The 27,944-nt window shown below is 41.0% G+C and overlaps 1 protein-coding gene across 2 annotated transcripts; it reads right to left on the reverse strand.

The window, feature by feature from the left end:
• Window positions 1–934: 934 nt before the first annotated feature.
• CFAP36 (cilia and flagella associated protein 36) lies at window positions 935–27,373 on the reverse strand. 2 transcript variants are annotated; one of them, XM_050754687.1, is made up of 10 exons: window positions 27,057–27,373; window positions 24,793–24,857; window positions 23,192–23,293; window positions 18,014–18,128; window positions 12,132–12,219; window positions 10,356–10,407; window positions 8,392–8,494; window positions 1,897–2,033; window positions 1,607–1,756; window positions 935–1,104 (listed from the first exon to the last, which is right to left on the reverse strand). In XM_050754687.1, the coding sequence occupies exons 1-10, from the start codon at window positions 27,169–27,171 to the stop codon at window positions 1,003–1,005; spliced, it is 1,029 nt and encodes a 342-aa protein (XP_050610644.1). In that variant the 5' UTR covers window positions 27,172–27,373; the 3' UTR covers window positions 935–1,002. The 2 variants fall into 2 exon arrangements, with proteins under 2 accessions (XP_050610644.1, XP_050610643.1); XM_050754686.1 differs by having other exon boundaries at window positions 10,332–10,407.
• Between the last annotated feature and the right edge of the window lie 571 nt (window positions 27,374–27,944).

The raw sequence follows: 27,944 nt of genomic DNA on the forward strand, positions 1-27,944 counted from the left end.
CACTGTGTCATCCAGGCTGGAGTGGAGTGCTGTGATCATAGCTCACTGCAGCCTTGACCTCCAGGGCTCTGGTGATCCTACCACCTCAGCCTCCCAGGTAACTGGGACTACAGGTGTGTGCCACCATGCCTAGCTAATTTTTTTGTATTTTTAGTAGAGATGGAGTTTTGCCATGTTGCCCAGGCTGGTCTCAAACTCCTGGGTTCAAGCAGTCTGTCCACTTCGGCCTCCCAAAGTGCTGGGATTACAGTGTCAGCCACCATGCCCAGCCCTTGCATTAAAATTTTTCAATGACTTGACACTGCTGGTATTACAAAATTTAAAATCCACAGCTGGGATTGTGCTACCTCCAGCCTGGGCAGCAAAGCAAGATCCTGTCTCTAAAAAAAAAAAAAAAAAAAAAAAATTAAATCCTCACATTCCCTACAAGACTGCACTATCAGTACCCCACCTGTCTCCAATTTCATATGCTAACCCTCTCCACTCATATGTATATTCCAAGTTTTCAGTATATGCTTTATTTCCTGCTGCAGAACCTGAGTTGTTCCTTACCTATTCTTTGTGTAATTAACCTTCCATTCAGCTTAAAGAGGCTTAGCCAGCCCTGCTCATAGGACTTTACACTTTGCCTTTCTAACAGTTTGGTCTTTGGGCCTTCTCCACTAGCCGCATGAAGGCAATGACCCTGTCAGTCTCGTGGACTACTGTATCCTTAGCGCTTAGCACAATGTCTGGCACAAACAGTAGGTAACCGAGTTTGAATGAATGAACATACTATCAACTGGTTTCTTTCTATACCCTCTTTCCAAGGGAAAACATTCAGGAATTTGTATTAAACTAATCAGTATGAGTAGCTGCCTTCCCTACTGTCCTTTACCTAAAGTGTTTAATAAGATATTTGGATTTACAAAAGTGTTTGAAACTAAAAACCTCGGTGGAAGTACTAAATAATTTATTTTTAAGACAATTTGAACTTCCATTTTGTTAAATTGTTCTTAATTATTACTTATTAATAACTTCTTCTTTGAGTTTCTCTGCAAGCAGTCTCCTCTTTAGTAATGTTTGCTTCTCCTCTGCTGTCATTTCTGCTTTCTCTGTCATTTCCTGAAAAAAAGAAAAAATTGGCTACAGTATGAAATAGGATCATTTGTCTAAAATTCCCAACATACTGCCTCAAATGAACGAAAATCAGGGGCACTTTCTTGTGGGGTGGAGGGAGAGACAGACATAGACTAGGTTTCCTAAATCTATTCTTCATAAAGTCTCTTCTTGGAGAAGCCCTCTTGGAAGTGGGGGCTAGGGTACTAATGCTGCTCTATGATAAAACATTTCAGAATGCTCAGGTGAAACAGACCACAAAGAAGAGCAAGTAAAGAAACAGCATAAGAAAAAAATGTATAATGACACCGCTCTTATTTTCTGCCTCAAAAAATCCTTATCACAACAATTTCACTTCCTAGAAAAGACTTAGCAGCTACTGCACTAGGAGGTGGTTAATAGGAATGGGTCTGCAAGCAAAATTTACTAGAGGCTTTCTTGCACATATTCTGATTTTGAGAGTTCCACTACCAATTTGTAAATCTCGACATATTAAGGCTAGCCATACCTCTACCTCCCCAGTGGGTTTTCCTTTCTGCTCCGTATTTTGTATCTGCTTAGTCCTCATATCCTTTCTCATGGACATCAACTTATCTCTCTTCTGCTTGAGATAGTGTTCTCGTTGCCGAAGTTCTTCTGTTCCAAGTACTGATAAACTCTGGGTCAAGTAAGAAAAGGAGCTATCTAAATTCAAGTCCATTTATTAAGTAGCACAGATGCCCACTGACTGATTCAATTCGAAGTTTGATTTCCTTGTCATTTTGCTTATAGTTCTTAAAAGTGATGTCTTTTACTTACTGCTATTGGTCCTTCAATGCTCGCATGCTCTAAGCCAGGAATCTTCAGGCCTTTTTGTGGCAGGGAGGAAGTTTCAGACCTTTCCACTTTTCTTCCCAAAGGTTCTATTGACTGATTAGCAAAATGCACTTTAACTTCTGGCAATAAGTAGACAATAAGACCAATTAGAATATTATGAGAAATATTAAGTATTAGGCTAGGCTTACCAAAATGAGCTAATGTTAATAATACTTGTTTTTCCTCATATTCAGTCAACATATATTCAATGCCTATATTGTGCCAGCCACTGGGTAAGAACAGTAAACATCACATCTCTACCCTTAAGGAGCCTGGAACTATAGTTTCTCACCTACATCTCAACAAGTACCACGCTCCTGCTGTTTGTACAGTACTATAGCTACAAAAAGGTAAAATCCTTGTCTAAAGATTAGAACTACACTATAATATAATACAAGATTGCCACATAAGCCAAATAAACAGTATACTAATTCCTTACTACAATGTAATTGGTTTCCAAACTTTTGCTTGCATGTAAAAAGTCACCCTACATTTTCAGAACAATTAATGTAAAACTATAATTTTTTGTATTGCAAGAGTGTGTGCCAGTAATGTCAATAATTTTTGTTTATAATTATGTATTGAAGATAACTATAAACCTGCCAGTGCATTATGAAAATGTAAAGATTTCTAAAGCAAACAGAACTTGGAAGCACATATAAACATGAGCACTAAATACTTTCCAGCCATTTGGTGACCGTGCCAACCAAGAGAGAGGTTAACATTCTAATTGCTCCTCTGAGCCATTTATTATTATAAGGTGATTTTTTTTAAAAAGATAAAACATTTTCAGTGTAAACACATGGGCTATGAAAGAAAGCACAGTGAGACAAGCAAAGACATTAAAATGATGCTAAGATCTAAAAGCATGATGGGAAAACATGGCACACATGTCTCTAAATGATTAAAATTTTTGCCACACCTGGTTGATTCTGCCAGTTAAAAAAAAAAAAAAAAAAACACCTTGCCAGCATACATACTAAAACAGAAAACAGAATTTTGTCTGTTCAAGAAACTTGACAGCAGACCACTGCTCTAGCAGTGACCAGACTGACTACAGTGTCAGAGACGTTGGAGGAAGAAAAGCTCTCCAGGCCCTTGGACAATAGGGGAAATCTCCATGGAAGAGACAAGCTGGAACCAGCACTCCAAGCCAACCTAGACAGGGAGCTATATAACTAACAAATAAAGATAGAGGTAAAACACTGCTGTTGTTACTGATAGCGATGTTAGCAGAGGTAGGCTTAGCCCTCAATGGACTCACAGAACTGGAGAAGGGACAGTTCAAATAATTCCTGGGGAACCCATACATATAAGCATATATATTCCACTCATGTTCTTTCTCTGGACAGTTCTTGCCTTGGGTTAATTATGAACAGACATATATTCTCAGACCTAGAAAGGAAAGTACTTGAAGCCAAAATACTTAGCTTCTCTAATTTCTAGAAAGGGAAGATCGGACAGCCAGAAAACCTAAAGAAAGATCATCTCATCTCTGGCAACTCTGCATCAATCTGAGAAAAGATACTATCAATTGCTAGCAGGAATGAGGGAAAGACAGGCAAAAGGACAAAACAGGAGCTCAAACAACTTCATGATTCTTCCAAACTCAGGTCTTCATACCGGGCTTCCATTACTTTGTATGAAGTGATTCTCTGAAATATCAGATATGCCCATTTAAAAAAATAATTTTAAAAACTGAAATCATTACTTTTGAAATTATCTACCATTTATGCTGTGCCATTAATATGTATAACTGAATCATATGTGGTTTGAAATCAAGTTTTCTATAGCTTCACTTAGATAAGAAAGCAGACAAAGCAAATTTATTCAAATTAGGTTAGACACAAGATTTAAATAGTATATGTACTTAGGTGTATATAAAACAAAGTTAATTTGGGTCAGCAAACTAGAGCATAGACAAACCTAAAGCAGGGGCTTTCATGGATATAATTAAAATGAGAATATTTCTACTTACAATCTGTAGCATATATATAAAAAAGAAATAAATGGTTTGACTTGGTGCAAAGAAAGAAGCAAAGTAACTTCACAAATCTGCTTCTGGTTCAATATACTCTTATTGTTTTGTCAAATAAGAATCTACCTCCTTAAAATTAATGGTGCTTTCAGTAAACTAGGAATGGAGGGGAACTTCCTCAACTGCATAAAGAGTATCTACAAAAAACTCTAAAACCTAACACAATACTTAACGGTGACAAATTAGAAGGTTTCTCACTAAGATCAGAAACAAAGCAAAAAGTCCTCTCTCACCGTTCTGATTCAACATCGTACTAGAAGTCCTACCTAATCCAGTAGGACAAGAAAAAGAAATAAAATGTACACTGGGAAGGAATAAATAAAAATGTCTTTATTTGCAGAATACATGATCATCTATGTAGAAAATGCAAACGAACTGACAGAAAAACTGAAATGAATAATTATATAGCAAGGTTACAGGATACAAATTAATAAACGAGTTTATCACTTTCCTTTATACTAGTAATGAATAAATGGAATTTAAAATTAAAAATACCATTTACATTAGCACAGCACCCCTAAAAATGAAATACTTAGATATAAAATATAACAAAATATGCACAAGATCTATATGAGGAAAACTAGAAAATTCTAATGAATCAAAGAACCAAATAGAGAGATATTCCATGGTTTTTATTTTATTTTATTTTATTTTGAGATGAGTTTCGCTCTTGTTGCACAGGCTGGAGTGCAATGGCAGGATCTTGGCTCACTGCAACCTCTTCCTCCTGGGTTCAAGCGATTCTCCTGCCTCAGCCTCCCGAGTAGCTGGGATTATAGAAACCTGCCACCATGCCCGGCTAATTTTTTTTAATTTTTTGTAGAGATGGAGTTTCACCATGTTGGTCAGGCTGGTCTTGAACTCCTGACCTCAAGTGATCCATTGCCTCGGCCTCCCAAACTGCTGGGATTACAGGTGTGAGCCACTGCTCCTGGCCTTTTTATTTTTTTTCTTTTTCTTTTTTTTTTTGAGACAGGGTCTCACTCTGTCACCTAGGCTGGAGTGCAATGATGCGATCTCGATTCACTGCAATATCCACCTCCTGGGCTCAAGCAATTCTCCTGCCTCAGCCTCCCTGGAAGCTGGGACTACAGGCATGCACCACCATGCCTGGCTAATTTTTGTATTTTTTTTGTAGAGTCAGGGTTTCGCCAAATTGCCCAAGCTGGTTTTGAACTCCTGAGCTCAAACAGTCTTCCCGCCTTGGCCTCCCAAAATGCTAGGATTACAGGCATGAGCCACCATGCCTGGCCTATTCCATGTTTGTGGACAGGAAAACTCAATGTCAAGATGTCAGTTCTTCCCAACATGATCTACAGATTCAACACAATATCAATCAAAATTTCGGCAAGTTATTTTATGGATATTGACAAACAGATTCTAACATTTATATGGAGAGGCAAAAGACCCAGAATAGCCAACACAATATTGAAGAACAAAATTGGAGGACTGACACTACCCAACTTGAAGACTTCAAACTATAGTAATCAAGACAATGTGGTATTTGCAAAAGAATGGAGAAATAGATCAATGGAACATAATAGAGAGCCCAGAAATAAACTCACATAAATATAATCAATTATCTTTGACAAAGGAGCAAAGGCAATACGATGATGAAAGGAAACTGGACATCTGAAAGAAAAAATATGAATCTAGACACAAACTTCACACCCTTCACAAAAAATAATTCAAAATAGATTACAGACCTAAATGTAAAATGTAAAACTGTAAAAATCCTAGAAGATTGCATACAAGAAAATTTAGGTGACCTTAGGTATGATGATGACTTTTTTGATACAACACCAAAGGCACACCCTATGAAAGACATAATTAATAAGCTGAACTTCATTAACATTTCTGCTATATAAAAGACAGTATCAAGAGGATGAGAAGACAAGCCACAGACTGGAAGAAAATATTTTCAGAAGACAAAATCTGATAAAGGACTGTTATTCAAGATATACAAACACTTAAAATTCAACAATAAGAAAATGAACCCGATTAACAATAAGAAAACAAACAACCCAACAAATATAATGGGCCAAAGACCTCAACAGACACATCACCAAAGAAGATACACAGATGGCAAACAAGCATATGAAAATATGCCCCACATCATGTCATCAGGGAAATGCAAATAAAACATCAATGAGATAGCACTACACACCTACTAGAATAGTCCAAATCTAGAACACTGACAACACCAAATGCTGGCAAGGATGCAACAAGAACTCTCATTCGCTGCTGTGGAAATGCAAAATGGTATAGCCGCTTTGGAAGACAGTTTGGCAGTTTCTTACAAAACTAAACATACTCTTACTGTAAGATATAACAATCATGCTCGTTGGTATTTATGCAAAGGAGCTGAAAGCTATATCCACACAAAAACCTGCACATGGATGTTTATAGCAGCTTTATTCATAATTGTCAAAACTTGGAAGCAACCAAGATATTCTTCAGCAGATAAATGAATAAACAAGCCATGACACATCCAGACAATGGAATATTATTCAGCACTAAAAAGAAATGAGCTACCAAGCCATGACAAGACATGGAGAAATCTTAAATGGATTATTACTAAGTGAAAGAAGCCAATCTGAAAAGGCTACGTACTACTGTATGATTTCAACTACATGACATTCTAGAAAAGGCAAAACTCTGAAAACAGTAAAAGATCAGTGGTTGCCACGGGTTAGGAGGTGGGAAGGATGAATAGGCAGAGCACAGAGAATTTTTAGGGCAGTGAAACCATATACTACATGATACTATAATGGTGAATGCATGTCATCATACATTTGTCAAAACCCACAGAATATATAATACCAAGAGTGAACCCTAATGTAAACTATGCTCTTTGGTTGGTAATGTTGTGTCAAGGAAAGTTCACCAACATAATAAATGTACTACTTTCGAGGGGGTCAAAAATGGGAGATGCTAGTCATGTACTGGGGCAGGGACTATATGGGGGAAATCTCGGCACCTTCTGCTCAATTTTACTGTGAACCTAAAACAGCTTAAATTAAGCATATTAAAAAAAGAAAGTTGTTCTCCAACTTCCATTAAAAAATTAATGGGTAAACATCACACTAATCTCAATTATAGAAGTTCTTCTCAACTAAGGTTTAGAAGAATATATTTGGTGTCAGAAGACAAAGGTAAGCCATAATTTCACCACTGAAGAGTTCGGTGATCTTGGTTGGACAAGTCACTCAGCTTCCTTGAATTTCTTTAAAAAAAAGAAGGGATGGGTACAGTGGCTTATGCCTGTAATCCCAGCGCTTTGGGAAGCTGAGGCAGGAGGATCACTTCAGGCTAGGAGTTTGAGAACAGCCTGGGCAACTCAGCAACACCCAACAAAAATAATTTTTTTAAGGAAGATAAGAGTAGCCAGGCACAGTGGCTCATGCCTGTAATCCCAGCACTTTGGGAGGCTGAGGCAAGTGGATCCCCTGAGGTTGGGAGTTCGAGACCAGCCTGACCAACATGGAGACCCCGTCTCTACTAAAAATATAAAATTAGCTGGGCGTGGTGGCACATGCCTGTAATTCCAGCTACTCAGGAGGCTGAGGCAGGAGAATCGCTTGAACCCGGGAGGTGGAGATTGCGGTGAGCCGAGATCACGTCATTGCACTCCAGCCTGGGCAACAACAGCAAAACTCCGTCTCAAAAAATAAATAAATAAATAAATAAATAAAAGAAAAACAAGGATTATAATATCTACCTCACAGAGTTATATTTTTTTAACTGAGAAAAGGACGTTTATTTAAAACCACAGGAATCCATAATAAAATGAACTGAATTCATGACCATAACTTCTGTTTCAGAATTACTTGTTTTCTTATATAGAAAATCAGTTCATATTGAAAATAGATTTGCCACATGTTGAAAAGGTCATCCACTAATATTTCTTACAAGGATTCCTATCAATTTTGGTTTCAAAGATATGATTTCTGACCAAATATCTGAACAAAATGGCTACCTCTTATTTTCTAGCTGTACTTAATTCATTAGAAAAGAAATTTGATATTATCTTTTCAAGTTCAGCTTCTCACTCTCAAATACCATACAACTGTGAGCATGGAAGAGAATACCAAATGTTATGTGAACCTCTCTTGTAAGCTGCAGCCGTGCACAAAGGCCAGGTACTCCCTCAAGGAGTTTTGCTCTCTACTCTGGGTTTCAGACTTCACGTGGAAACTTGGGGACTACACACTCTCTTTCAGGTCAGCATCTCATCTGCAACCTCTTTAACCAAATTCACAAAGAACGTTAAATACCAAAGACATTCAATACTCCCTCCCAGGGCTTTTGAAGTTAAATAAGTATGAGAAGGTGGCACATTCTATATGGTGTTTATGTATTCACATTATTAGAGAAAGTTCAGTACACCTCAATCTTACCTGAGGGTGGGTGTGTAAAATGTTCAACATCCCCTTGGGAATTATTCATTATTGCAGCTTCACTGGAATGCACTGTGGGCTCTTCTGTTTTAGCCTCTGATAACTTCAGGATTCCATAATACAGTTTAAAAAAAACACACACAATTTAGATTCATTTTAACTAATTCACTACCTAAAGGATCCAAAGATATTATAGTTTTCTTTTTCTTTTTCTTTTGAGACAGAGTCTCACTCTGTCACCCAGACTGGAGTGCAGTAGTGCGATCTCAGCTCACTGCAACCTCAGAATCCAAAGATACAGTTTTCTTTTTTTTTCTTTTGAGACAGAGTCTCACTCTATTACCCAGACTGGAGTGCAGTAGTGCGATCTCGGCTCACTGCAACCTCTGGCTCCTGGATTTAAATGATTCTCATGCCTGAGCCACCTGAGTAGCTGGGATTACAGGTGTGCACTACAATGCTCGGCTAACTGTTGTATTTTTAGTAGACATGGGGTTTTGCCATGTTGCTGGTCTCGAATTTCTGGCCTCAAGTGATCCACCCACTTCGGCCTCTCAAAGTGCTGGGATTACAGGAGTGAGCCATCATGTCTGGCCTCTTTATAAAGTATACACTCTTATAAGAAAGTATATACTTTCGGCCAGGCACAGTGGCTCATGTCTATAATCCCAGCATTTTGGGAGGCCAAGGCCAGCAGATCACCTGTGGTCAGGAGTTCAAGGCCAGCCTGGTCAACATGGTGAAAACCTGTCTCTAATAACAGTACAAAAATTAGGCAGGAGTGGTGGCAGACACCTATAATCCCAGCTACTTGGGAGGCTGAGGCACAAGAATTGCTTGAGCCCAGGAGGCAGAGGTTGCAGTGAGCTGAGATCACATCACTACACTCTAGCCTGGGCAATATGACAAGACTCAGTCTCAAAAAAAAAAAAAGGGTATATACTTTCTATATTAGGAAGTATAAAAAGTTGGCCAGGCACAGTGGCTCACGCCTATAGTCCCAACACTTTGGGAGGCTGAGGCAGGTGGATCACATGAGGTCAGGAGTTCAAGACTAGGTTGGATGACATGGTAAAACCCCGTCTCTACTGAAAATACAAAAAAATCAGCTGGGCGTGGTGGTGCATGCCTGTAATCCCACCTACTTGGGAGGCTGAGGCAGAAGAATCACTTGAACCCGGGAGGCAGAGGTTGCAGTGAGCCGAGACTGTGCCACTGCACTCCAGCCCAGGTGACAGAGTGAGACTATGTCTCCAAAAAAAAAGAAAAAATGTATAAAAGGTTGTTCTGGCCGAGCATGGTGGCTCATGCCTGTAATCCCAGCATTTTGGGAGGCCAAAGCAGGCAGATCACAAGGTCAGGAGTTCAAGACCAGTCTGACCAACGTGGTAAAACCCTGTCTCTACTAAATATACAAAAATTAGCCAGGCGTGATGGCATGCGCCTGTAATCCCAGCTACTCTGGAGGCTGAGGCAGGAAAGTCACTTGAACCCAGGAGGTGGAGGTTGCAATAAGCCAAGATCATACCACTGCACTAAAGCCTGGGTGACAGAACGAGACTCTGTCTCAAGAAGAAAAAATAAAAAATGTTGTTCTGTGAGTTACCAGGACAAAAATAAAGGGGAAAAAAGTATAAAAAGTTAAATACAAATGCTTAAACTTGCCAAAAAAAATGACTACTCTTGCTTATATGCATGTCCTGTAAGATTAATTAGTACTGTGTTGTCTTTGTATGTACTATGTACAGTTAAGTATATACAGTACTATATAATATTCATGGTGGCTAGCAGTAATGCACAAAGTACATAGAATTATTGATATATTAATATTATTAGTCAATATTTACATTGTACTTAAAATTATGTAGTTCCACATAAGTATAAATTTTAATAGTAAGAACTAGGTGTAAATTTAATAAGAGATAATAGCAATAAAATACTTCTGTTATATGTTCTTTAGGCACCTGTTTCTTCCTCTTCCTTTCTTCTTCCTGGTCATATTCCTCTTTTGATTTTCTGAAATACACAAAAATAAAGTAAAAAGATAAATTTCCTTTTTTGGTCAAAGAACAAATATTCAACTAAGCAACATGCTAACCTAAGCTTACAATAAAAGGCACATTAGACACAAAGATGGAAGATAATCAAACTTTGCTCTAAAGTGGCTTATAGTCAACTGGGAAAGACATACATAGGCATACAGCATAATACAGTTAGTAACATAAAATACAGGTCTACCCATTCCTTCTAGAACTCTGAATGAACCCTAGCTGAACAAAGATCAACAGATTTGAAATCCTGAACCCAAATTTGAATGGCAAATCTCATTAATAAGGACTTCAATCTCCCTCTTTCGAGTGATCAATTACACCCCTCTTGATAAGAGCCAGTACACCCCTCTCGATAAAATGTCATTGTTCCAGTGGCATCTGAGCTATCATCTGAGCCCATCAACTTTTGTAAACTGCTGAGACAGTCTGATTTTGGAAAGTAACCAAGTTCAACTGTTATACATGTTCATAACTAAGTTCTATTACTTACACAGTGGTATATACCCTCAAAAGCTCTTGGAAAATAAAATCTGAAAATACAGTGCTGACCAGTTTTCAGGCCACCAATCAACCAACACAACCAGTCCAAACCAAAACGTTACCAGTCCTCTGAACCAAACACCCTTACCTCTCAAACCTGTAAACTCAAAGCATTCTGTGTTGTCTCAGGCTCCCATTTGCCCCTGCCATCCAAAGAGGGATCTGGCAAGAAAGGGTTGAGTTCACCTGCATATCTGCCACCCTCTCCATAATCACTCAAACCCCCTGAAATTAAGCACTGTGTCCTGGAGCTCCTGCCATAGTTTCCCACCAGGCCCATCGGTGGATCCTCTCTTCTGCTTCGGAGGTGGGACAAAGTACCTAAGTGGGGGGAACTGCAGGATGCTAGAAGATGGTCATGTGTGGTAGTAGAGTTGGAGAAGAAGTGACCCCAAAGGCCAAGGCCATAGTCTGCAGGTGACACTGTGATTATAGGCATCCTTTTGCCCTAAACCTAACATATTCTCACAGGAGATTTAAAAATTAGGAGCTACTACTGCTCCTTCCTTCCAAAATTCCCGTAAAGGTCAGGGCACAACAGGCCCAAAAGAAAAAGAAATGTCCATTAACATTTCTTAGTTGTGTGTGGACCCCCTTAGTGGTCTGCATACTCCTTGTCAGGCATTTGGCTGAGAATCATGTAACTGGGGAAACAAAGAGACCAGCAAGATACTCATCTGGGATAGACCCCTCTCACTGTTCTCCCTCTCTTGAAGGTTACTATCACCAAGTCAGCTATTCAGTCTGTGGAGTCTGGATGCCCAGCCTCCTACTATGTGACACCTAGAATATGCCACCTCCATAGTGAGATCCAGAAGCCATGGAGTAAGCTGCTTAGCTCAAGTCATTACACCTCTCTCCAGAGATCAGGCTAGGTCTACCGCAACTTTTTCCCACTGGTGGCTACTTTACTATTCCTATGATGGGGGTGTAAAAAGACCCTCTCATTTGGGCTGATCTGGTATAAGTTACCTGAAAATGCCTTTTTCTGTCATTAAGAAATATATTCACAGTCATAAAATGATAAATCATTTTGATAGTCTTCAGTAGAGAATTTAGCAATTTTATTAGTTCATATTTATTGGGCAAAAAGCTTATGTACAGATCATATAATAATGATTCATTTTAAAAATAATTGAAGAATGGTACCTAAGAACTTCCCTCAGGATTTTCATCTCTTCCTGTTCAAGGTCACTGACCACATCAGAGCCATCGGTTAAGCAGTCAGGTAATACACCTGTTCAAAACCAAAGACCACATGGAATAGTATCAACTCAATTGAAAACATATATTTCTCACTGTTCTAGTTCCTTAAGTACAAGTTACCTTTAGATCTATCACTGTAACATCCTAAGCTATTATCTTTTTAACTATCATCCATTTTATATTTATTCATTTATTTTGAATAAATATAAAAAAACAGAGTCTCTTTCTGTCGCCCAGGCTGGAGTGCAGTGGCACAATCTGGGCTCACTGCAACCTCTGCCTCCCGGGTTCAAGTGATTTTCCTGCCTCAGCCTCCGGAGTAGCTGGGATTACAGCTGCCCGCCACCATGCCTGGCTAATTTTTAGTAGAGATGGGGTTTCACCATGTTGGCAGGCTGGTCTCGAACTCCTGACCTCAAGTCATCTGCCCCCTCGGCCTACCAAAGTGCTGGGATTACAGGCATGAGCCACTGCTCCCAGCCATTTTTTTTTTTTTTTTGAGACGGAGTCTTGCTCTGTCGCCCAGGCTGGAGTGCAGTGACATGATCTCCGCTCACTGCAAGCTCTGCCTCCCAGGTTCACACCATTCTCCTGCCACAGCCTCCCAAGTAGCTGGGATTACAGGCGCCCACCACCATGCCCTCCTAATTTTTTGTATTTTTAGTAGAGAGGGGGTTTCACCATGTTAGCCAGGATGGTCTCGATCTCCTGACCTCGTGATCCGCCCGCCTCGGCCTCCCAAAGTGTTGGGATTACAGGAGTGCGCTACCACACCTGGCCCACTCCCAGCCATTTTTAACTATCATCTTTTAAGCCTTTTCCTATTTTACAGAATAAGCCCCACCAAAAACCCCACACTTTTAACTAGAAATATCTCTTAGTAATTATTTTATTGGCAGTTAAAAGTAACAATGTATGGCAACAAAAAGTTATATGTTTTTCTCTTCCATAATCATATAGTGTCTAAGAATATACTATGGAAATCATTGAGTTAGGCTTAATAATGAAACTGCTCTCAAAGGTGTCCCTTAAATGAGAAGAGTCACAAAACAAAATATAATTTTGTTAATTGAAATAGCATTAGAAGTCTTCATTTATATTATAACAGATGCTATTGAAAAGGGCCCTGCTTACTATGTGTAATAAAACCATGGTGCTAAGCACTTTGGGGGGATACAAAGATGAATAAAACAATCTCTGCCCTTGAAGCTTCTGTTCAGATGTTGGTCTAATAATTATAAACCAGGGAAGTAGCAACTTCAGCCCAAGAAAATAAAAGGTAACTTAAAATATTGGTTTAATTTACTTCATTACTTTTATCTTCCTTCAAAGCAGGTGGACTGGTAATAATTGTTCTGTTTGCATCTATAATTATTACATTCCACGACATTAGCAGAATGCTTCTTAATTTTTACCTTCCATTTCTTTATCCACATATGACTGTAGGATTTTGGATCCACTCTGAAGTAGCTTTATTACTCTAATCCTCCTGATGTTTAAACACATTTTTAAAAATTAAATGTTTTATTCTGAGGTAAGTGCAATTGTAAGAAATAAAGCAGAAGGCTGCCAGGTACTTACTGTTTACCCAGTTTCCCCAAGTGGTAACATCTAACAAAACTATAGTAGTACAATATCACAACCAGAAAACTGACTTAAATAATCCATTAATCTTAAGTGCATTTTTGCTCAGTCAAAAGATATAAAACTATTATTCTCCTAATAATATTTCTGAGGAAAACTCAAAGTACTAAGAATAACACAACAGTATGAAGTAGTTAGAAACCATCAAAATAATACTCTCATTTGCAATTTCTCTAAATTATTTAATGAGATACCAAAAAGATAAAAAGAATCCAGAGAGCCTTTGAATTTTTCTCATCATTAGAACTATTTTCAAATTAGTCTGCAGTTTTGAGTATAATCGACATTAATCTAAGGTATCCAACCCTGGATCTTAGTTAGGCAACATTCTTTTTTTTTTTTTTAGTTTTGAGACAGGGTCTTGCTCTGTTGCCCACGCTGGCATGCAGTGGTGCTATCATAGCTCACTGCAGCCTCAAACTTTTGGCTTAAGCGATCCTCTTGTTTCAGCCTCTGAAAGCACTGGGACCATAGGCATGAGCCACCGTGCCCAGCCAGCAAAACTCTTAAGTACATGTATTAGAAATTCTGTAGCAGAAACTAAGTACTGGCTTATGTTTAAATGTAAGTAAAATGCCCCATGCTGTGGCCTGACAACAGTCATTATTCTACATAATTCCCCTCCTCCTTCCTTGCTAATAGGAGTCAGCTTTTGCAGAATTATCAGGCAGCTAACTACTTAGGGGCAGGGCTCTCCCCCATCCCAGGAAAGTGACTCCTAATTGGTTCAAGCCAATCATAATGGTCCCATTCCCCTTGCCAGATGGTTTAAGAAAGGCAAGTGACCCCCATCCTAATCAATAGGACTTGAGGGAAAAACTGGAGGGTTTCCATGAAATTGTTGTCTTGCTAACAAAAAGAGATGTAGAGGAGGAAATATTCCATTTCTTCATAAGACATTGTTGAGTCTGCATTCAATACAGCCAGAGTACAATCATGAGAGAAGATCCTGAGAATGGCAGAGTATAAAGATGCAAAGTGTCGGGGTCCTTGATTACATCACGGAGCCACTAAATTAACCAACCCCGAACCTGTCTTCCTTCTCTCCCTTCCTCTGGACTTCTTGTTCTGGGAGATCTTTTCTTCACTGGAGTGTTCTGTTACTGACAGCCTGAGGCATCCGCATGATACAAGATATGTATTTATTCCCTTTTTATTAAAATCTAGATGAGTTTCCAATAAAATTCCAAACTGAAAACTAAAGAATGCTATTGTCAAGTTCACCATTTCTTTTCCTGATCTCCTAAAAAAATTTGTTTACTAACATTCTTATTAAAATTATCTAACCCATAAGTCAGAATAAAGCATAGTTTCAGGAAAATTCAGAGGAAAGGATTTTATAGAGCAAACCATAGTAGAAAGAGACTATTTTCCAAACTTATTTACATCAAAGTAATAGCACTGTGTCATGCATTCTTCAGGGTTAGGGTGGTGTTCTTCCCCTACCCACAGACAACAGTGCTATTAGCTGCTAGGGAAAGCATCTTGGGATTCTAGTAGATGATTATGATGGCGGCTGGCTCTAATAGTCTCTACTCACATCAGTCAAATGAGGAGGAAACTTCCCAAGAAGGGCCCTGCAAAATTCTCATGTTTGCCATGCAACAACGGAAGCCCTATTGTTGCATGTTCCAGGCCCTTAAGAGCCAATGATACAACTGAACTATAGATCTCATATCTTCAAGAAACAATCAAAGGAAAGGTCCTGCTGCCAAACCATTAAAGAGGTTATGGGGCCATGTTAAAAAAATATCATGGCAATCTATCGAGCTAAGGAAGCCATAGAAATTAAGGTGAGGTTACCACAGCAAGAAATGTGAAACAGACATGATAATCTGGGTTAGAAAGGAGATGGCACCATAACAAGTAGCATGGTTAGAAACTCAGCTGTTTTGAGTCCGGATGTTAAATGTAGCTCAGGTACACAATAAGGGAACAAGAGCAGGAAGAGCTAGAGAGAAAGTGAACTTAAGCACAGAGTCAGGGGAAAGATAAAGCCAACGAGGGTTAATAGGGCTTTGAATTCCATTTTCTCTTCCACATGATGCTGGTACAAGCTTATCTGTCTCTGCCCAGTGCCCTAGAACAGTGAGTGTTGGTGTGGTCCCAGGACCAGCAGCTTCAGCATCACCTGGGAACTTGTTTGTGTTAGTCCATTTTCATGCTGCCAATAAAGACATACCTGAGACTGGGCAATTTACACAGGAAAGAAGTTTAATGGGACTTACATTTCCACATGGCTGGGGAAGCCTCACAATCACGGGGGAAGATAAAGTGGAGCAACCACGTCTTATATGGATGGCAGCAGGCAAAGAGAGAGCTTGTGCAGGAAAACTCCCGTTTCCCAAAACCATCAGATCTCATGAGGTTTATTTACTATCACAAGAACAGCATGGAAAGACCTGCCCCCAAAATTCAATTACCTCCCACTGGGTCCCTCCCACAACACGTGGGAATTCAAGATGAGATATGGGTGGGGAAACAGCCAAACCATATCATTGTTAAAAATACAAACTATCGGCCGGGCGCAGTGGCTCAAGCCTGTAATCCCAGCACTTTGGGAGGCCGAGACGGGCGAATCATGAGGTCAGGAGATCGAGACCATCCTGGCTAACCCGGTGAAACCCCGTCTCTACTAAAAAATACAAAAAACCAGCCGGGCGAGGTGGTGGGCGCCTGTAGTCCCAGCTACTCGGGAGGCTGAGGCAGGAGAATGGCGTAAACCCGGGAGGCGGAGCTTGCAGTGAGCTGAGATCTGGCCACTGCACTCCAGCCTGGGCGACAGAGCGAGACTCCATCTCAAAAAAAAAAAAAAAAAAAAAAATACAAACTATCGGTACCCCAGACCTATTAAATCAGAAACTGGGAGGCAGCTATATGTGCTTCAGCAGTCCTCCAAACATTTCCAATGCTTGCTAACGCTTAAGAATCACTGCTTCCGGCCACTTTGGGAGGCCTAGGTGGGCAGATCACGAGGTCAAGAGATCGAGACCCATCCTGGCTAACACGGTGAAACCCCATCTCTACTAAAAATACAAAAAATTAGCCAAGAGTGGTGGCGGGCACCTGTAGTCTCAGCTACTTGGGAGGCTGAGGCAGAATGGTGTAAACCCGGGAGGCAGAACGTGCAGTGAGCCGAGATCGCGCCACTGCACTCCAGCCTGAGCGACAGAGCGAGACCCCGTCTCAAAAAAAAAAAAAAAAAAAAAAAAAAAAAAAAAAGCCGGGTGCGGTGGCTCATGCCTGTAATCCCAGCACTTTGGGAGGCCGAGACGGGCGGATCACGAGGTCAGGAGATCGAGACCATCCTGGCTAACACAGTGAAACCCCGTCTCTACTAAAAATACAAAAAACTAGCCGGGCGAGGTGGCGGGCGCCTGTAGTCCCAGCTACTCGGGAGGCTGAGGCAGGAGAATGGTGTAAACCCGGGAGGCGGAGCTTGCAGTGAGCTGAGATCCGGCCACTGCACTCCAGCCTGGGCGACAGAGCGAGACTCCGTCTCAAAAAAAAAAAAAAGAACCACTGCTTCCTACCAAGGTCCTAACAATCATAAGTCAGAAAAAGGATGGACACCTCTCAACAGTAACTACAACTACAACCATTCAAAAATACTCAGTTTCATAAACATAATTGCTGGGCAGAAAATTGAACTCTGTGAAATCCAAAGTATCACTGAATTCTGGTCTCCTTTTTTTGAGATGTCAAATAGAAATCAGGAAGTTTATACTTTTTTTTTTTTTTTTTTTTTTTTTTTGAGACGGAGTTTCACTCTGTCGCCCAGGCTGAGTGCAGTGACGTGATCTCTGCTCACTGCAAGCTCCGCCTCCCAGGTTCACGCCATTCTCCTGCCTCAGCCTCCCGAGTAGCTGGGATTATAGGTGCCCACCACCACGCCCAGCTAATTTTTTTGTATTTTTAGTAGAGACAGGGTTTCACCGTGTTAGCCAGGATGGTCTCGATCTCCTGACCTCGTGATCCACCCGCCTGAGCCTCCCAAAGTGCTGGGATTACAGGTGTGAGCCACTGTGCCCAGCCATATACTCTGAAATCTCAAGTCAGCTGAAGTCTTTCAAACTTGAAATAAATGTACACGAGACAGCTACATTTAAGACTATATTAGAATTAGTCAAAACTATTTTAAAAAGCATTTAGCACTTAGATTTCTAACTTCAACATTTTACCATTTCTCTCTTGAATTATTCGAATGGCTTGCAGCTGCATTTCAATGTTTTTCTGGACCATCATTGCTTTAAAGATAGTAAAATCTTCTGCTGCCAATACAGGTTGCAAAATGGCCTGTGGAAAGAAGTCTCAAGTGAAATGAAGATTCAAGTTTTAAAACTATTTCCCACACATTCAGACCATTTCTACTGCAAAACAGTAGATTAATTCAAGAATGCTACATTGTTATTTATGATTAGATGTCTCAAAAGGACAATTTTAAAATGTATTTTAATAGCCTTTAAAACAGGGTTCTCGGCTGGGCACAGTGGCTCACACCTGTAATCCCAACACTTTAGGAGGCCGAGGCAGGCAGAACACTTGAGGTCAGGAGTTTAAGGTTAGCCTGGCCAACATAGTGAAACCCGTCTCCACTAAAAAAAAAATAAAAAAATTAGCAGAGTGTGGTGGTGCACACCTGTAGTCCCAGCTACTCAGGAGGCTGAGACCGGAGAATCATTTGAACCAGGAGACAGAGGTTGCAGTGAGCCAAGATCGCACCTCTGCACTTCAGCCTGGGTGACAGAGCAAGACTCCTTCTCAAAAAAAAAAAAAAAAGTTTTAAAAAAGATTAATATGATATGCAAATTATATCTCAATAAAGTTGTTTAAAAAAAAAGAAAGCTGAAGTAGCTTAATTTAATTTCAGATAAAGTAGACCTCAGAACAAGAAAGATGATCAGGAATAAAGAGGGGCATTTGTTTATAATTCTATAAAATATAATACTTTATGATTATTCTGATTATATATTTTATATATAGTATAATTATATAATTCCTCATAATTCTTTAAAACAAAAATTGTGGCCAGGCACAGTAGCTCATGCTTGTAATCCCAGCACTTTAGGAGGCTGAGGTGGGCAGACCCGAGGTCAGCAGTTTGAGACCAGCCTGGTCAACATGGTGGAAGGTGTGTACCTTTCAATGCCTTTCTAATCCTTTTCTAATTTTTTTGTATTTTATAGGGATGGAGTTTCACCATGTTGCCCAGTATTGTCTCAAACTCCTGGGCTCAAGCAATCTGCCCACTTTGGTCTTCCTAAGTGCTGGAATTATAGGCAGAGCCACCATGCCTGGCTCACATGTGTTTAGTTTTAGAGTGTGTTGTTTAATCTCCAAGTATTTTGGTTTTTTCCAACAGTTATTTATTTCCAGTTTAATTATGTTGTGGTCTGAGAGCAGACACTGTATGATTTCTCTTCTTTTAAATTTGTTAAGGTATGTTTTATGGCTCATGATGTAGTCTGTCTTGATGAACATTCTCTGTGATCTTGAGAAGAATGTGTATTTTTGATTGTTGGATGAACTGGTGTATGTCAATTAAATTCAGTTGACTGAAGGTGCTTTTGTTTGCTTATTTATTTATTTATTTATTTATTTTGAGATGGAGTCTTGCTCTGTCACCCAGGTTGGAGTGCAGTGGCGCAATCTCAGCTTACCACAACCTCCACCTCCCAGGTTCAAGCGATTCTCCTGCCTCAGTCTCAAGTAGCTGGGATTACAGGTGCCCACCACCACCCCCGGCTAATTTTTGTGTTTTTATTAGAGATGGGGTTTCACCATGTTGGCCAGACTGGTCTTGAACTCCTGACCTCAAGTGATCCACCCACCTCGGCCTCCCAAAGTTCTGGGATTACAGGCATGAGCCACCATGCCTGGCCTGAAGGCGCTGTTTAGTTCAACTATGTCTTTACTGATTTCCTAATGATTGGATCTGTACAATACTGATAGAGGGTGTTGAAGTCTCCAACTATAATCATGTATTCATCTATTTCTCCTTGCAGTTCCGTTTCTGCCTCACACATTTTGTTGCTTTGTTATTAGGTGCATACACATTAAAGATTGTTATGTCTTCTTGGAAACTGCCAGATTTTTTCACATTAATGCGGGCATACCAAAAACATTTTAATTATTTTATTATTATTATTTTTTTAGAGACAGGGTCTCACTCTGCAGCCCAGGCTGGAGTACAGTGGTACAGTCATACCTCACTGCAGCCTCAAATTCTTAGGCTCAAGCAATCCTCCCACTTCAGTCTCCCAAGTAGCTAGGGCTACAGCAGTGTGTCACCATGCCGAGCTAATTCTTATATTTTTATTTTTTGTAGAGATGGGGTCTTGCACTGTGGCCTAGGCTGGTATTGAGCCCCTGGCCTAAAGCAATCCTCCTGCCTCAGCCTCCCGAAGTACTGGGATTACAGGTAGGAGCTATCACACCCAGCCAAAATATAGTGGCTCATACCTGTAACCCCAGAGCTTTGGGAGGCTGAGGCAGGAGGATTGCTTGATGCCAGGAGCTCAAGACCAGCCTGGACAACACAGAATGACCCCCTCTCTACAAAAAAACTGAAAAATTAGCCAGGCATAATGGTACACAGCTATAGTCCTAGCTACTCAGGAGGCTGAGGCAGGCGATTCACTTGAACCCAGGAGTTAGAGGTTGCATAGAACTATGACTGCACCACTGCAGTCCAGCCAGGGTGGCAGAGAAAGACCCTGTCTCAAAAACAAAAACAAACAAACAAAAAATATTTTCTATTCCTAGAATTAAAGGTGATCATCAAATGAAAAGTTGTGCAAAAGAGGAAGTGCTGGATTAAAAAGTAGTCAAAGCAACCTCATCTAGGCCATCATAACAAGATAATTTAAATTAATAAACATTTATTGAGAACTATGAACTAAGAACTAAGTTTTCATCTCTGTTCTACCAGCAGAGAGTGCAGAGATACTAAAAACAGCTCAAAGGACTTACAATTTAGTAGGGCAAGTAGACTTGTAGGAAACTATAATTCAAGGCAGAGTAACAAAAATATCAATTTAAAATTGGCCTAGTTAAGTAGAATGAATTCTGGTCTGACTAGAATAAGCAGCAAAGCTGCTATAACAAGTAGCATTTCAACCAGTCCCTGATAATGAGGATTTCTTCACATTATGAAAGGAATGATGGAGTGGTCTGGGGAAGGGGCCATATATTCCAGGTTAAGGGACAGCATGAGCAAAGGTAGGTGCACAGATGCTTATAAGAGCAAGTGGCTGCTGGGCACGGTGGCTCACGCTTGTAATCCCAGCACTTTGGGAGGTCGAGGCAGGTGGATCGCCTGAGGTCAGGAGTTTGAGACCAGCTTGGCCAACATAGTGAAACCCTGCCTCTACTAAAAATACAAAAAATTAGCCGGGCATGGTGGTAGGAGCCTGTAATCCCAGCTACTTGGGAGGCTGAGGCAGGAGAATCACTTGAACCTGGGAGGCAGAGGTTGCAGTGAGCTGAGATTGCGACATTGTACTCCAGCCTGAGCAACAAGAGCGAAACTCCGTCTCAAAAGAAAAAAAAAAAAAAAAAAAGAGAAAGTTACCTGGAATGGCAGTAGAAAATAATATATTGGAGAACTATAGCAAGGGATCATGGCTAAAAATATAATGTGGAGTCTCATCTTAAACAATTCTTACCATATATTGCAAGAAATTACTGTTTATTTGGTAGAAAATGAGATGCCAAAGCCAGTGTTTTGTTTTTTGGGGGTAGGTCTTAATCTGTTGCCTAGGCTGGAGTACAGTGGCATGATCTTGTCTTACTGCAGCTTCAACCTCCTAGGCTCAAGTGATGCTCCTACTTCAGCCTCCTGAGTAGGGGTACTCTGGGAGAACACCACCACGACCTACAACAGGCTAACTTTCATATATTTTTTAAAGATGGGGTCTCACTATGTTGCCCAGGCTGGTTTCAAACCCCTGGCCTCAAGCAATCCTCCTGTCTTGGTCTCCCAAAGTGCTGGAATTATAGGCATGAACCACTTCCTGGCTTTCAGTTTTTGAGCAGAAGGCTACTTGGGTAGTAGCAACATCCCAATCCTCACCCTCTAAGCAAGGACACTCAGTTGGCTTGCCTGGACTGGGGATACCGGCTCTACTACTTATTTAGCTGTGGACTTTGGACTATTTGCTTAATATCTCTGTGCTTTGGTTTCCTCTCTTCTTTTTCTTTTTCTTTTTTTTTTTAAGATAGTTTTGTTCTCGTTGCCCAGGCTGGAGTGCAATGGCGCAATCTCAGCTCACCACAACCTCTGCCTCCCAGTTTCAAGCGATTCTCCTGCCTCAGCCTCCCGAGTAGCTGGGATTACAGGCATGCGCCACCACGCCTGGCTAATTTTGTATTTTTAGTAGAGACGGGGTTTCTCCATGTTGGTCAGGCTAGTCTCAAACTCCTGGCCTTAAGTGATCCACCTGCCTCAGCCTCCCAAAGTGCTGGGATTACAGGCGTGAGCCACCATGCCCGGCCTGGTTTCTTCATTTCTAAATGGAAGTTATACAGTACCAGTTTCTTAAGAGGTGTCAGGAAGATTAAATGAGATAAAACATGTCAACTGCCCAAAATATCAACTAGCACAAGCCCTCAATAAACATTAGTTTATAGGCTGGGCGTGGTGGCTCACGCCTGTAATCCTAGCACTTTGGGAGGCCAAGATGGGCAAATCCCTTGAGCCCAGAGTTCAAGACCAGCCTGGGCAACAAAGCAAGACCCTGTCTCTACAAAAAAAATACAAAAATTAGCCAGGTGTGCTGGTGTGGCACCTGTAGTCCCAGCTACCAGGGAAGCTGAGGTGGGAGGATTACCTGAGCCCAGGGGGGTTGAGCCTACAATGAGCTGCAATTGCACCACTACACTCCAGCCTGAGCAACAGAGTGAGACCCCATATCAAAAAAAACAACAAAAACAAACATTAGTTTATAAACATATGTATTACTACTTCAGCCTAGCACTACACAACCAGTAAGATAATATAAGTAGTTCCAAGAGAAGGAAGCCACAGGAGCAACTGACTGTGGATCTGCTAAAATTATAAAAGGAGCAACTGCAGAATGATTGGAGATCTATGTAAATAAAGCAGTAGTTTGTATAAACCCTGTGATCGTATTCTAGTTCTGAGTTTAGAAAGGTCACTTTGAGTTACATCAGTTCATTAATGCCTCAAAGTATCATTTTTCAGGGTTGCTCTCAAAAAGAACTCTTATGTGATGAGTTATCTTTCTACCTCTCACAATGTCTAAAATATTACGCTTGTCAATCAAACATTCAAATTTGAGTGAAACCCTGGGCATTTGTTAAAACTGTTTGTTAGCATAATAACACAAAGCAAAAACCTGTGAGGTATGGGTCTTTGCAAGAGGAGAAGTGCATGCTTCTTGAAATTGATCTTCATTAATTCCAATTTCTTTGAGGTAACCTTCTAACAGCTTTTCAACCTAAAAAAACAAAGTTTAACTTTTATAATGACATAGAAAAATTCTACATGACAGTTTGCATATTAAGTATTGAGTTTAGAAAAGTACCATCAAATTTTTTGCAAATATTAATCTACATAATATTACAAGGCAGTGGCATTGTCTTTCACCAAAACACAAATTAAAAGTTAATATTTTTGTTGAAAATCACATGAAATTGTATTTCTTCCAACAGAAATAGTTGAAGTCAGGATTACAAAGTTCAGTGTGGCACAACTCTTCTGCTACCCAGAGGCCTTTTTTTTTTCCTTTTCTTTTCTTTCTTTATTGAGATGGAGGCTCACTCTGTCACCCAGGCTGGAGTGCAGTAGTGTGATCTCGGCTCACTGCAACCTCTGCCTCCCAGGCTCAAGCAGTTCTCCTGCCTCAGCCTCCTGAGTAGCTGTGACTACAGGCGCCCGCCACAATACCCGACTAATTTTTATTTATTTATTTTTTTAGTAGAGATGGGGTTTCATCATGTTGGCTAGGCTGGTCTTGAATTCCTGACCCCAGGTGATTTGCCACCCTGGCCTCCCAAAGTGCTGGGATTAGAGGCATGAGCCACCACGCCTGGCCTTTTCTTTTCTTTTTTTGAGACAGGGTCTTATTCTGTTGTCCAGACTGGAGTATAATGGCACAGTAATGACTCACTGCAGCCGTGACCTGGGCTCAAGAGATCATCCTCCCACTTCAGCTTCCCGAACAGCTAGGACTACAGGCGCATGCCATCATGACTGATTAATTTTTGTAATTTTTATAAAGATGGAGTTTCACCATGTTGCCCAGGCTTGTCTCGAACTCCTTGGCTCAAGCAATCCACCTGCCCCACTGCCAGAGGCATTTTTTAAAATCACAAGACAGGCCAGGCACAGTGGGTCATGCCTGTAATCCCAACACTTTGGGAGGCCCAGACAGGTGGATCACTTGAGCTCTGGAGTTCGACACCAGCCTGGGAAACATGGAGAAACCCCATCTCTACAAAATACAAAAAAATTAGCAGGGTATGGTGGTGCACACCTGTAGTCCCAGCTACTCCGGAGGCTGAGATGGGAGGATCACTTGAGCCTGGGGAGGTGGAGGCTACAATGAGCTGTGATAGTGCCACTGCACTCCAGCCTGGGTGACACAGCAAGACCCTGTCTCAAAAATAAAAAACAAAAAAATCACAGGACAACCATGACTAAGTGAATCATATGTCCCTGGATGCATCAACAAAATTAGAATAAGATATAAAGAATACATGAAAGAACCCATAAAGAGTTGTAAAACCATTACATAGAGTAGAGGAGATAAGAAGTCGTCCAAATGAGATACTCAGAGCACCTGTGGAGACAGATATACCTGGCACTATTGTTAAGGTAGACTGGATTTTTGTAAAATTAAGGATTTTTAATGTAAAAATATTTTTCTTCATTTAGAAAAGCTATAAGTAATATTAGCCTAATTACCTTAAAAATCAGTGAAAAAAAAATACTCACTAGTTCTTTGTATTCCTGATGAATCTCTGTATAGGTCAATTTGCTTTCTTCTTCATCATCAAAAACTAAATTTAAAAGAAGATATTACACAGTGTAAAAAACAAATCATTTTATTAATGCAAATTTAAAAATCCATTCCTTAGAAATAGAACTATCATTCTTATAACCTGGCTCTTCAGCTTTGAATTCTTAGGGTTTATCTTTGAAAAATATATAAACAAATATATCTAAAAATATATACTATTGGCCAGGCACTATGGCTCATACCTGTAATCCCAGCACTTTCAGAGGCCAAGGTGGATGGATCACCTAAGATCAGGAGTTCAAGGCCACCCTGGCCAACGTGATGAAACCCTGTCTCTACTAAAAATACAAAAATCAGCCAGGCGTGGTTGCGCGCACCTGTAGACCCAGATAACTGGGAGGCTGAGGCAAGAGAACTGCTCGAACCCGGGAGACGGAGGTTGCAGTGAGCCGAGATTGCACCACTGCACTCCAGCCTGGGCGACAGAGTGAGACTCCACCTCAAAAAAAAAAAAAAAAAAAGAAAAGAAAAAAAATATATATATATACACCACATGTATATATACTATTAATTGTAAACCAGCTTTTTTGCCTACTCGAGAAAATATTTAAAATGAATTATACCTCATATTTAAGACAAAAACACATTTCAATCAATATGAGGCAATAATTTCTTCATCACTTTTAATGGAATATTATTGTTAATGGTTAAATCCTTTTACAATACGTTCCAGATTATTTTATTGTACTGGAATTTTGCTGATGTAATTGTTATGGAAAGTGACCAGTCCATTTTTGTTACCACAGATAAATAATGAAGTTAAATAAAATCAAAACAAGTGTTTACTGAATAATCATATGTATAAAACAATGCAATGAGCCAAGATCGCGCCACTGCACTCCAGCCTGGGCAACAGAGCGACACTCCGTCTCCCAAAAAAAAAAAAAAAAAAAAAAAAGAGTACAAATAGAAGTTATTTCGTTTTTGAACACTGTTTTAAAATTACCTGTAAAAGCAACCCTTTAATAGCTATGATTTGAATTTCGATTATAGCAATGAAAATGTAATAAAAAGATTCAGTGGTCAAACTGAATTTCATCTTTACCAGATTCATGATATCTTGGAATTTAAAGAAGTCTTAAAAGGTCATCCAGGATAACCGACCATTTGATAGCTGAATAGCTGAATCCCTCTAACCCTATTAAGTCGCTATCAGATCCATTCAAACACTGCCGGAGCCGGGAAGCTCATTACCTTCTGACACAGGCTAACTCATCTTGGATACATTCTGTCATGAAGCACTTCCTTCACTGAAATTTGTTTCCCTGTAGCTTGTACCAACTGACCCTAGCTCTATTTCATTGAACCTTACAACACAAAACAGATGTTCAAACAACTGATGAATATTACTACCCTCAAAGTCTTGCCCGACTAAACAACCACAAAAACGCTTGGGCACTCATTTACATGACGTGTTTTCTAGTTCCTTTTCTGCGAATGGGCTGCAAAGTCTTCACGAACTGAATGCAGAACTCCAAGGTGAAGAACTGCTCAGAACCCGGAGGTGTCTGTCCTTCACAGGGAATATAATGCCATATCTATACGCCTCATTTGTTCCAAGAATGGTTCCCAGCCCCACCTCGCAAAGTTTTGGTATAGCCAACAGTAGAGCTCACCAAGGGGAATACAGGCCATCAAAAAACACTGGTTCTGGGCTTCCTGAAGTTATCACATGCCCTCCTTTGCAGTTAACTGTTGGTTTGGAGTGAATCATTTCTCATTTCCTAAGCTGACTACACCGGGCGAAATGCTAGGGATCATAAGGAACTCAGGTAAACCGACCCTTCTCCTCTCAAGTCTGGGAAAGCTGTTGAAGAAGCCCAGCCAAACAGTCCACCTGCCCAGGGCAGAAACGTTCGGGACAGGGTGAGAGACCGAATTTACGATTCAAGTCTAATGTTCTTCGGACGTGCGCTTGGGCCCCAGGGAAGGGGAGCCTCGGTCCCTATTTTCAGGTCTGCGAAAGAACACATCGGCAGGGTGAAAGGAATTGCTGCTACATAACCAGCTCTAAACCTGACGACGGGGGTGGAGAAGGGGGTGAGGGGAACAAGACCTGACGACAGGGGTGGACACAGGGGATGGGGGAGACGAGAGATGATTTGTGGTTACCAACCCCCTGCCCGCCGCTGGTGTGAGAGAGGAGAAGAGGATTGTCGGTTCAGACTCTGGTTTTTACCTTCACATTTCTGTTCCACAAAGTCCAAGATGGGGATGGACCAGTCTGGGCCTCGCAGGAATCCCGCGATGCTCTCCACCATCCACTCCACCTCGTCCTCTTCCTCCGCAGCCATCCCGCCCCAAAGGGGCAACGGGGAATATCCCTAGGCCAGACCGCCGGACCCTGCTTAGGCCTTTGGGCCACAAGGAGCCGAGAGGGAGTAGGGGAAGAGCTGGCCCGCAGTCGCTCAACCCCCAGGAGGGAAGCTACCAACCAGTTAACGCAAAATGGTCGCTATGGCAACACACGTAGCCGCCCTAGACCGCGGCCCGGAAGTGAAGACAACTTTCCAGGAGCCTGCGCACTTAGCGGGGAGGGGAAACGTTTGAAAAACGTTTCTGATTGGTTAAAATAGAACAGTGGACGAGGGCTGAGAAAAGAAGTGTAGCCATTGGCTGGAAGTCGTAGACAGATTCTCTGCGCTCTCTATTCTGGTAAGTACGTAGGAGCCAAGGTTTAGAAAAGGCGCAGTAGCCGGGCGCGGTGGCTGGTGCCTGTGATCCCAGCACTTTGGGAGGCTGAGGCTTGCGGATCCCCTGAGGTCAGGAAGTCGAGACCAGCCTGGCCAACATGGTGAAACCTCGTCTTTACCAAAAATACAAAAATTAGCCTGGCGTGGTGGCGCCGCCTTCCCAGCTACTCGGGAGGCTGAGGCAGGAGAAAGGCTTGAGCCCGGGAGGCGTAGGTTGCAGTGAGGCACTGCAATGCAGCCTGGGAGACTGCGTCTCAAAAGAAAAAAAAAAAGAAAAGGCTCAGTGAGGGTCTGAGGTAACCGGGCCTCCTCCACCTGACAGGGCTTCAGCGGCTGCTGTTCATCATTGTATCCCCAGCACCTCAGTCCCAACC

Source organism: Macaca thibetana, chromosome 13, assembly GCF_024542745.1.
Source record: "Macaca thibetana thibetana isolate TM-01 chromosome 13, ASM2454274v1, whole genome shotgun sequence".
Classification (NCBI taxonomy): Eukaryota; Metazoa; Chordata; class Mammalia; order Primates; family Cercopithecidae; genus Macaca; species Macaca thibetana.

Bases quoted from the DNA above. Each gene is read 5' to 3' on its own strand.
- CFAP36 (XM_050754686.1), bottom strand. From the start codon at position 27,171: ATGGCTGCGGAGGAAGAGGACGAGGTGGAGTGGATGGTGGAGAGCATC. The intron at 10,408-12,131 runs GTACCATTCTTC...TGTGTATTTCAG, and splicing joins ATCCTGAGGGAAGTTCTTAG to AAAATCAAAAGAGGAATATG. The intron at 8,495-10,331 runs GTATTTTATTGC...GGAATCCTGAAG, and splicing joins CTAAAGAACATATAACAGAA to TTATCAGAGGCTAAAACAGA.